Source organism: Carettochelys insculpta, chromosome 7 (genome assembly GCF_033958435.1).
Source record: "Carettochelys insculpta isolate YL-2023 chromosome 7, ASM3395843v1, whole genome shotgun sequence".
NCBI lineage: Eukaryota > Metazoa > Chordata > Testudines > Carettochelyidae > Carettochelys > Carettochelys insculpta.
In genome coordinates, this window is record NC_134143.1 from 51,429,766 (window position 1) to 51,441,812 (window position 12,047).

The window sequence follows — 12,047 nt, forward strand, 5'->3', positions numbered from 1 at the left end:
CAGCAGCGCTTAAAGCTGCACACACCCAGAAACCCTGTTGCAGGAGGCTGAGAGCGTACAGTCAGCACACGGCACCCCTGCATGCCTCAGCCAGATACACCATGGCTGCTGGCACAGCATGGCCAGCAGCCAGCGAGGAGAGAAACCCCAGCCCCCCCCCCCAAGTGTATCCAGGGCTCCCAAGGGGCCAGCCATGGGGGAAAAAGCAAGCCCCCTCCTGAACGGAGCCTGAGCTCCGGGATGCTGGGCCTGACAACCTGTGGCCACCCTGCCTGCACTTCAGACCAGGTATGCAGCAAGGTGAAGGCATTGCGGCAGGGGATGCGCAGGCTCGGGACTTGGTCAGCTGGTCGGGGGTCGCCCCCACTTCATGCCCATTTTACTGGGAGCTCCGAAGCCTCCTGGGCCCACGGGACACTGCCTCCCCACCCTCCATGCTTGATACCTCCGCAGAGGAGTCCCAGCCAGAGGAGCCTGATGAGCCGGGATCATCAGCCAGTCCAACCCCAGCAGGGCCAGAGCCAGAGCCAAAGCCAGAGCCTGCAGCAGTGGTAGGGTGGTCCAGCAAAGAGGGGGCCCTTGTCACAGATCTCCCCTCCTGCACCTGCAGCCATGACTCAGCCAGCCGGGCATCATCCAACCTCTGCGGTGGACCATCAGGTATGTACCCAACAGGGCACACCCCGGATCACAGGGTGGGGGCTGCATGCTCGCCAGAGGTTCCCCCACAGCCCCAGCAGACACCATCTGAGGCCACAGCCCAGCTGGCTTTGGACCTCAGGACAGCGGCACGGCTGCCAGTGGCCTTCAGCACCCACTCCCATGGACAAGGCCATGGCCCGCTCCCGGGGCAGAGGATGGCCAGGGCCAGACTGCTCAAGGGGCCACCCAAAGGGGGTTGGGGACCCTCACCACCACCATGGGTCTCCATGGCCACCCTGCTGTCGGACAGGGGATGGGGACCAACTGCCCACCAGGGGAAGGGGAGCATGGACCATTGGGCAAGGGTTGGTACTCATGACCTGTCCCTCTCTTCCCTCCTATCTCCACAGATGCACCATCTGACCACCAGGAGAGCCTCGCACCCTCTGTAGTATCCGAAAGCTCCCCCTTGCTGGCCCCTTTTGAGAGGGCACATGGCCCTTTTGATGGCACAAATTGACTGCACCAGCCCCAGCCTGTGTATAGATGCTCCCCTTCAAAAGGGGGTCTTTTGGCTGCTCTCTTTCAAATGGTGCCCTTTCGAAAGAGCACTCTAGTGTAGATGTAGCTACAGTGTTTTCATATCATGTGCTTGAAAGAGGTCTATGGGACACATTATAGAGCCACTTACAGCTCATGTATCAGAGACTGAGTATCACTGAGCTAGACTATTATCAAACCCACCCTGTTTCATGGTAATAAACAGCAGACAAAAAAACCCTTTATAATCTGTGTCTGTTTAACAAATGCTACTTATGAAACCCCGTGTTACCATGAAAAATTTTATCCTAGATACTTTACATAACGGATTAGTTAAGAAAACACACAGCTCTATATATCAAAAACTACAATATATTTTTAGCATAAATTGATTTTGGATTTTTAGTAAAGAGTGAGTTGAGGGTAGGGTGGGGAGAATAAATTGATCCTGTCTTATAACTGAAAATAATAATTCAACCGCAAGGCTGCTGCCACAAAATATCCATGCTGACACAAGCTTATATAATTAGTTCACAGTGTGGAGGTGTAGCTGACCTTTTAAATGTTTTGAGAGAGACATTTTCATTCCCACAGCTACACAGACCTACTATCAGATTCTTCTCTCTCCTGTTCAAGAAAAATATTTTCTTTCTCAGATCAGCTCCAGCCTACACAGTACTCTGGTTCTGAGTCATATATTCTTTGCAGCAATCAAGCTAAGAAGGTTCTCCTTAATAATTCATAATTAAACTGTAATCCTGATTAAAACAGATTTTTCTAATATAACTGATCAGCAATCTAAATGAGGAGAATTATTACTAAGGACGATAAGAAGTACACAATTAAATTAGATGTGAACGAATTTAAGAAAGCTTATCAAGATGAATCCATGAATAAAATGCATTTTGTGTCATTTAACTGCACACAGCTGTTGCATCTCTTGACACTTAAAATACATATTTCTATCCACTTTTATTTATAATCCATGTAGATTTGTATTCAAAATTAAATATTAGATTGGTCTTCTTCCTGGTTTTCTATCTATAATAAATAAATCTCAGTTTCTGTAAGGCCAAGTTCTGACTGTGTGTAAGTGAGTAAGCAGAGCATTGGCTCATTTGTTTTTCCTTGCAATAAGAGAATGAGAAAGGTTGGGCAACGTAGCTTAAGGGTTATAAATATATTTCTGCAGCACTCTTATTGTTGTTCATAGTGGGCGTGGAGGCTACTGCAACAGTCTATCTCACAGATGTGTTTGGAAGGATTATCCAGGAGCATCAAAAGCATGAGACAGACACTCCTTTAACGATCGTACATATATAACAAAATTAATTGGACAAATTAAGGAGAACTCTGCAGCAGCTTGACACTCCTGAGAACAATCAGAATGACCCAGAGGCATATGATGCCTCTGCATCAGCTGTGCAGATAGAGAGGAGGTAGCTAGCACCAATGGGACCATCCTCTTGTGCTCTTTGATATATGTGGCTTCTTTACATTTTACTTGACCCCAGCCAGAGAGAACCTAAGAGACAAGCTGCCACCCCAAAAAAGCTGAGGAAGTTCAGCAGGTCCTCCCTTGTGCCCTCCCTAGGGGCTTGGAAGAATTGTTTGTTTCTTCTCCCTTTGGGAATTGGGCAGGGTCATCTACATTGCCCAAGCTTTCTCGTTCTCTTATTGCAAGGAAAAACAAATGAGCCAATGCTTTGCTACTCACTTACACACAGTCAGAACTTGGCCTTACAGAAACTGAGATTTATTTATTATAGATAGAAAACCAGGAAGACCAATCTAATATTTAATTTTGAGTACAAATCTACATGGATTACAAATGCCCCTGAATGGGAGCAGCCCATTTCCCTTCCTATATTCATTTCCATGACTGCAGAGCCAGGCTGAGCACAAGTTCAGCTGGCTCTGTGTGGCAGGACTCAGCAGGGCTAAATTCTCCCCTCTTAGGACAAAGATGTTAATGAAACACGTTACCAATTCTTGATATAAGTGTGTTTTATGAAGCTCTACACAGAAAACAGAAGCCTGGTCCAAGGGACCTCATTAGGACAGGCTATAGCAACAGCAGCTGGATGGTCATTAAGATGATTACAAGATGAGCTGGCACTAGTGGACACTGCACGTAGTTAAACCTGCATGAAGCTCCTTGATGTTCAAGAGTAGCTGCACAAGCAAGATTACACAAGCAACCCTGTCTGAACTAACCCAGCTGTTTTGAGAACATGATCTCTATGCACCCGCAGCTTGATGACATTGGGTTGAAGGGTTTGCTAAGCAAAATTCACAGGGCACAGACTGGGCAGAGGACCAGATGCATAAGAGAAAGGAAACAAGGAAGACAAAGCTGTTTCTTAAATGAACAGGGCTGTATTTAAGAACTTGACAGTGTCTTAGCTTGCATTTCTGAAAGTGGAATTTCTTTTCAAGGTAACCAGCTACAGTGTACAGCTACCAGTGTACATTTTGTGCATATGTAAAGTACACTAGAAAACACCTTCAGTCTGTCATCAGTTTCTTTTCCAAAGGCAACTGACCTACTGCAGTGCCCCAGATCCTCTGATGCACAGGCCATCTTTCTCCTTCCCCCAAAAGGAGACAGGTAGGTCTGGTTAGTAGTGACGTAAAATTTTGATAAGTGTGGGGGTTGGGGTGAGAAACAGAGAGACGGGGGGGAGACAAGGGGCAGGGGTTAATTGAGTGTAATGTTGCTGCCAAATTATTTGACACTGGAGTGATGATCAGTTTGTTTATTTATTGGCATATTTTAAAATGCTGAGCTTTAGAAAGTGGACTTATTGTAATCTGAGAAATGAAAAAAAATAAGTGCACATCTGAACTTTTAATAGGCTTTGGGGGAAGAAACAACAAAACAAAAAAAACCCAATAACATATCCAGATAAAATTTATGCCACAATATATTTTTCCTTAGCCTCTCCTTTTAAAAGTTTATCATGGATCTTGTTACGTCTTAATATCATTCCAGGATAGACTACAGATAGGGAATTTGGGTTTTTGTTTAAATGGAAAGCTACCAAGAATTCTATTTTTAAAAAATAATTTAGCAGGTAAAGGGATTTTTTTAACTATTCATGTTGTATGCATCAATTCACTATCACCAGTTTGGAAAGGGTACAAAAATAATTCTTTGTCCTGTGTGCTGGTCTTGGTGTACTCTAAGTATATTAGCTAAAAGTTGAGTGACTAGTGCACATGAACTTCACTACCATCACGTACTGATGGAACAACCCATTTTGGGTCCAACAAAACTACAGAATCAGTTTTTTTAAAGGAAGTGCTAAAGCACAAAATTAAATAAAAATAACCATAAAAATGAACAAATAGCCACAAAAACTAGAATATTAACTGTTGAGCAGTGCAGTCATTACCCATGAAATAAATACTGTAGCATTTCATAGAAATTTCATGAATTGAAAACAAATGGTTCAAACCCCTACAGTTTGGATGTGTTTAATTTTTTGTTGTGACTCTTTCACCTGGTACTGATTTGGGGTAGAGGCTGAACCTCCCTCATCCAGCACCCTTGGGACCTGATAAGTCCTGAACAAGGGAATATGCCAGACAAAGGGAGGTCCCCACCTTCGCCCTGCCCCCACCCACCCTAGTGTGCTGCTTCTCCCTGACACTGGCTATGCGCACCACTGGTCCCTGCCTTGGGCCCTCCCACCCTCCAGCCCCAGTGGCCTCCTCACCTGCAGCCAGACCCTGCTGTTCTGATGCCACCAGATAGCCCCAACCTTGGCCACAGCCAGGCTGCTGGCTGCAGCCCCAACTGCTGGCCCCATGAAAGCCAGTTCCAACCCTAGTCAGGCAGCTGGTTCCAAGGACACAAGACCCCTGCCTCCCCTGCACAGGGCTGCTGGCCCCCGTCATTGGGCTCCCACCTGGCAGGCCTCCCAGCTGACAACCCTTCTCTTAGTAGCCTCCTAGCTGGGGTTCTCTGACCAAATAACACAGAATCATGGGGCTGGAAGGGACCTCAGGAGGTCATCTAGACCAGCCCCCTGCTTCAAGCAGGATCAATCCCCACTAAGTCATCCCAGCCAGGACCTTGTCAAGCCAGGACTTAAAAACCTCTAGGGTTTGAGAATCCACCACCTCTCTAGGCAACGCATTCCAACGCTTCACCACCCTCCTGGTGAAGTAGTTTTTCCTAAGATCTAACCTACACCTCTCCCTCTTTAACTTCAGACCATTACTGCTTGTTCTGCCATCTGGCACCACTGAGAACAGTTTCTCGCCTTCCTCTTTAGAGCTCCCCTTCAGGAAGTTGAAGGCTGCTATCAAATCACCCCTAAGTGTTCTCTTCTGTAAACTAAACAAGCCCAGATCCCTCAGCTTATCCTCATAGGTATTGTGCTCCAGCTCCTGGATCATTTTTGTTGCCCTCCGCTGAACCTGCTCCAGCACATCCACATCCTTTTTATACTGGGGGGCCTAAAACTGGACACAATAATCAAGATGTGGCCTCACCCGTGCCGAAAAAGGGGAACAACCACTTCTCTAGATCTGCTCGAAATGTTCCTCCTAATGCACCCTAGTATGCTGTTAGCCTTCTTGGCTACAAGGGCACACTTTTCTCATATCCAGCCTTTCATCCACCATAACCCCCAGGTCCCTTTCTGTTGTACTGCTGCTGAGCCAGTTGGTCCCCAGCCTATAACAATGCTTGGGATTCTTCCAACCCAGACGCAGGACTCTACACAGATCTTGCCAAACCAGAGAATTCTGGTTTGGGGAGGTGCAAACTGTAGTAGCTTGAAGTACACATTAACAGAAGGCATCAGATTAAATGGAAACAATGAAAAGTGAAGTTCTCATCCACAACTTAAGAAAAGCATGGGATGCATCACTGAATTTCCCCACTTATTTCTCCAGCTCTCTGTACTTCCATCCTGTTCTGAAGGTTTCTCTCCAAAGAGTAGAGCTAGTCTGTGTGCCAATTTGAAACTGAACCTAAAAGGTGTTTAGGAATGAGGTCTTAATCTTTGCTCGCCCAACCCCAGCTAAGAATTACCCTTCCACTAAAGAGTATCAATTAAATATTATTGTCAATTACTTATTTCCAGTGGCACACCTGGATACAGGTTGCTGCATAAGATAATTAAGGTACTGCCAACACTTTCATTGTATATTCCTTTTTTAAAATGTAAAATTCTTATTCTATTCAAAATACAAATTTTAGTTTTTAATTTCCAAATAGAAGGTATCATCCGTCACCAGAAGAGGTTGATTTCCAAAAAACAAATGAGACAAAGAAACAATGAAGGGACGCAACAATACAAACAAAATGGTCATGGAAGTAATTGGCAGCATTCAATATTAAGATGTTTTAGTAACACTATGATTTATATCAAGATATCAAATCTCTAGGCATCTATAATACATTCAGTTGAGACACAGAAACCAATTTATTAGGCATTTGATAGAAACTGCCATCTTGACTGTTTCATATTGACCAACAGATACTGACTGCTGACCTGCTGATCAAGTCAAAGCAGTGATTTAGTGACAAAAGGCTCTATGCAAGTAGTAGGCAACTGTAGGCACTGGGTGCATGCAGCCCATCGGCATTCTTTGTGTGGCACATGAGACATTTTCTTCACTGATGCCCGTGCTCAAGGTTGCCCGATTTCACTGATTTCTGTCTGTGTAGGTTTGTTTCATACTGCCATTACTAAAGTGACATGCATATAAATCAAGAGCCCATGAAGGCTTGGACAACACTAGGGAGACAAGTCGAATGCAGATATGGAATTTTAGCTGTGGCTATTGCATAGCTCGAATTGATGTATCTGCAATCGACTTACCTGGCCTTCTTCACAGAGAGAGGTATATGGGAGAGTTTCTCTCATTGACCTCTCTTACTCCTCACGATACTGAGAACAGGGGGTGGCTGCTGACCCCAGGTAGTTTGATTTCACTTGTTTGCATATGCTAGACTTACCTGAAGTGAGGTGCATGCTGATTACCAACACTGACTGTTAGAGCATTCAGTCAAAGCTCTGTCACGGTTTTAATCATCACACGCTGCAAATTCTATGTATGCAAGCACAGTTAGCATATTACCCTCTCCTGGGAGACCATCTTGGTTACAATGATCTTGTGGCACAATGAGATGAAGGAGGGCCACTCATGAAGCCCATTCACTACCCTAGGTTGCCCATCACTGCCTAATCCTAAATCTCTCCCAGCCCTTGTGCCAACTTGTTCCTTATCATAGAATCATAGAACAATAGAGCTGGAAGAGACCTAAAAAAGCCATTGAGTCCAGCCCCCTGCTCTAAGCAGGACCAAACCCATCAGATCAGCCCCACCAGGGCTTTGTCGAGGTGAAACTTAAACACCTCCAGGGATGGAGACTCCACTACTTCCCTGGGTAGACCATTCCAATACTTCACCACGCTCCTAGTGAAAAAGTTTTTCCTAATGTTCAACCTAGAACTTTCCAACCACAACTTGAGACCAGTGTTCTGTGTTCTGCCATCTGTGACCACTGTGAACAGCCTCTCTCCAGTCTCTTTGCAGCCTCCCTTCAGTAAGTTGAAGGCTGTTATCAAATCCCCACTCAGTCTCCTCTTCTGCAGACTAAACAGTCCCAATTCCCTCAACCTTTCTTCATAAGTCATATCCTCCAGCCCCCTAATTATTTTGGTCACCCTCCGCTGGACCCTCTCCAGTGTATCCACATCCTTCCTATACATGGGGGCCCAGAACTTATGTCTGCATCTACACTACATTCCCCTTTTGAAAGGGGAATGTAAATAAGTAAGATCAGAAATGCAAATGAGGCATCGATTTATGTATCTCATGCATTATTTCCATATTCTCATGTGATCTCGCTTCCAAAAGAGACTGCTTCGAAACAAAAACAGCTGTGTAGATGGGGTTCCTTTGAAAACAAACTCTGTGTCTGAAAGACCCCTTTTTCCTATTTTGTTTCAGGAAGATGAGTTCTTTCGAAAACGGGGTTTGTTTTTGAAGAAAACCTGTATATATGGCTGTTCTTCTTTCAGATGCGAGATTGTGTGAGAATATGCAAATACGACATGTGATATGTAATTCAACACCTCATTTGCATTTCTGATCTCGCTCATTTGCATTCTTCTTTCGAAAAGGGAATGTAGTGTAGACACAGCCTATGTGAAATAGTGTTTAAATGTTTTCTTTAGCCTGCCACAATTTCTATTAAGCTATGCCATCTGAAACAGTTTTCAGACATCTTTCAGATATCATGAACACTTTAATATTATCAGGTCATTTCAAAATTACTCCTTTTTGAATTGTGTCACTAACTGGTGACAATTTCAGAAAAATAACTGCTTGTATTACTCATCTTTAAGTTGCTTCACTTGTATCATACTTAAATCTAACCTAGTAAAAAGTAACAGAGAGAAAGCCGTGCTGTATATAGTATCAAAACAAAAAAGAAGTCAAGTAACACTTTAAAGACTAACAAAATAGCTGTGTTTATTTTTGAACATGCTGACAAAACAAAACTGGCAGATTTTAAATATGCATTTTTCCAGCGCTTACTCTTCTTTTAATGTATACGTGTTGTCAATACAATTATCCCCTTCTGGGGTAAAATACAACAGTAAAATTCATTTTAATGTGGTCATTAGGGAGCAATAACAGTGTTGGTATGAAGTTACTCTCCTGAGATCAAATTACTTTCCTCTCTAGAATCTAAAATCCTTAAAATCCAATCTGCTTGAAAACCGCAAATGAATGAATGAATGAATGAATAAATAAATAAATAAAATCAATAGATCTTTTGCAGACCAAACTCATGTTTGTTCTGCAATATTTTATGACCTTCCAAGGAAACTGAATTTTATCTTTGGCCTCTACAACATCTAAAATTAAATCCTCTTGAAATTTAAGTTGTTCTATTCATAATAAAGACAGAGTTGAATATAAAATATTATAATATAATTTATTCAGGGTGAAACATCTTTAGTCACACCTCTGCATTTGTTATTATAAAATTATTTTGAAATCAGTGAAAAATATCAGAGTGTAGATGCATAACAAAGCTAAAATTTGGTTTTCTGTTTTTCCTGAAATGTATACTTTAGAAGAAAATGCAGCTCCTCACAGAGGATGGATGGTACAATGTTTAAGGCACAAGAAGTGGATATTTGAATCCTGTTTCTGGTACACTACAGATATCTGAGTGCTCTCAAGTTATTTAAAGTATGTTTCTGCTCTGATGAGTGACTGTAAAATTGGCATTGTGGAGGTTCACTATATACCTATAGCTGTTCCTCTATTTATCATGATATACAATGTATATATAGGAACAAGGCAAAGGCTTCACAGAAATCCTTGCCTCATTTACTATGCACTTTGTGTACACATGACTAATTGACTGCCATACACAGTGTACAGTACCAGATGACACAAAAGTACATCTGTGGCTGCAGAAAAATTGTATGTTTTACATATATTATTATTTTACAAAACAATAAGTGATCATGTAAAGAGAGTACATTACAATGCATGTGCACAACAGGCCATATTTATATTTCAACATGTAATCTAGGCATTTAAATTCTATGTGCTTAAACTGTAAAGCTGCCATATTCTCACTTCAGTTTTTAATGGAACTCTTTATTAATTTAGCACTACATAGGAAAAGAATAGAACTAAATTTACAACAGACTTGACCAACGCAATCCTAACAAATGGAGTCATTTGAAAGTGAGAGTGTATTTGTATCTTGAAACTGGTAACAGGCAAGACTGTAATAAAAAATGGGTTAATAATGTGAGTCACTTGTGGGATTATCAAATGACAAACTATATCAGATTTGAAAAGATGAACTTTAGCTCATGTTCCAAGAAAGTCTAAATGCTACAGAAGTGTAGGGTGAATGGTCTGATGTCTGAATTTTGTCAAAAGTGACAGCAGGCTGCCTTTGTATGCCACTTGGCCAAAAAATTATTTGAATTTGACTCTTTACCTGCCATGCTATGAGGTCCTTTAGTTTTTCGATCTTTTCATGATCTTCTGGATGCTCATGCATGTATTTTTCAGTAAAAAAAGCCTAATGGAGACAGAAAGGTACCAGTTATTTCAGAAAACGATTGAATATTTACTGTCTAGGAAGGCTTTTAGTTCAGACAAAAGAAAATGACTCAACCCAAAAGATTTTACTACAATGTATCAGTAATAACAGGTCTACAAATACATAATTAAAAGCTGAGAGTGACAAACAATTCAATAGTGCCCAAGGCTACATCTATAGTACAAGACAAATTCAAATTTATTAGAATCGATTTTATAATGACAGTTTTTCTAAATTCGATTTGGAATATCCTCACTTCCTACAGGCTCCCAACAAATTCAACATATTGCTCCCACACTGAACTCACCAAACATTGACTGTTGAAGCAGTGCATTGTGGGAACCTATGCCACAGTTCCCTCTGCCCCATATTCTGAGCTGCAGCTTGGGGCACCTGGGAAACTGACAGGGCAGCAGCTCTCATCAGTTTTCTGGCCCCCACTACTATCAACGAGCTGGGAGCCAGGGGCAGCATCGCTCTCAGTTTCCCGGGTCCCTGAAGCTTGGAGGATTGAGCCAAAAGAAATGTGATGAGATTCAACAAGAAGAAGTGCAGAGTTCTGCACTTGGGATGGAAGAATCCCACACACTGTTACAGGCTGGGGACTGACTAGCTAAGTAGCAGTGCAGCAGGAAAGGGCCTGGAGATTACAGCGGATGAGAGGCTGGATATGAGTCAGCATGTGCCATTGTAGCCAAGAAGGCTAATGGCATATTGGGGTGCATTAGGAGAAGCATTTCCAGCAGATCGAGAGAAGTTACTAATCCCCTCTATTTGGCACTGGTGAGGTCACATCTGGAGTATTGCATCCAGTTCTGGGCCCCCCAGTATAGAAAAATATGGACACATTGGAGAGGGTTCAGCAGAGGGAAATGAAGATGATTAAGGGGCTGGAGCATATGACCTATGAGGAGAGACTGAGAGATTTGGGTGTATTTAGTTTTCAGAAAAGAAGACTGGCTTATAGCTCAAACTCTAGAGGCTCCTGCACTAGATTCCAGAGGTTCCAGGTTTGTCTGCCTGATGTCAGCTACAAGGGCTCATGGAAAAACAAACCTAAATTGGTTGGGGGTAGCTCAGAGGCTTCAGAATTAGCCTCCTAAGACAAGAGTTGTGAGCTCAAACCTTGAGGAGGCCATTTGGGAATTGGGGCAAATAGATGTCAGGGATGGTGCTTGGCCCTGCCAAGAGGGCAGGGGAGTGGACTAGATGACCTCCTGTGGTACCGTCCAGCTCAAGGAGATGCCCAATTATCTTTTTTTTTTTTAGACTTTGGGGCAATTTGATAGCAGCCTTCAACTTCCTGAAATGGGACTCTAAAGAGGATGGAGAGAGATTGTTTTCAGTGGTGACAGAACAAGGAGCAATGGTCTGAAGCTACAGAGGGACAGGTATAGGTTGGATATTAGGAAAAACTATTTCACCACAAGGGTGGTGAAGCACTGGAATACATTACCAAGAGAAGTGGTGAAATCTCCATTCTTAGAGGTTTTTAAGTCTCAGCTTGACATACTCGTGGCTGGGATGATTTAATTGGGGTTGATCCTGCTTTAGACAGAGGGCTGAACTAGATGAGCTTCTGAGTTCCTCTTCCAGCCCTATGATTCTATGACCTGGGAAACTGACAGCACAGCAGCCCTGGTCAGTTTCCCGGCTCCCGCTAGTAGCAGGTGCGGCACACAGCTTTGTGGAATACATATGGGACACTTGTGGAAGCTAAGAAATGTGAATGAAAGACATAGGACTTCCACACTAGCCTTTA

At 43.0% G+C, this 12,047-nt stretch overlaps 1 protein-coding gene across 4 annotated transcripts in view; it reads right to left on the minus strand.

Moving 5' to 3' along the window:
- Window positions 1-12,047, minus strand: part of DOCK1 (dedicator of cytokinesis 1) — a 620,618-nt gene that overhangs the window by 54,462 nt on the left and 554,109 nt on the right. For all 4 annotated transcript variants that reach the window (XM_075000462.1, XM_075000464.1, XM_075000465.1 and 1 more), the window contains one exon: window positions 10,181-10,264. In XM_075000462.1, the coding sequence (XP_074856563.1) occupies window positions 10,181-10,264 (84 nt within the window). The remainder of the gene's footprint in view (window positions 1-10,180; window positions 10,265-12,047) is intronic.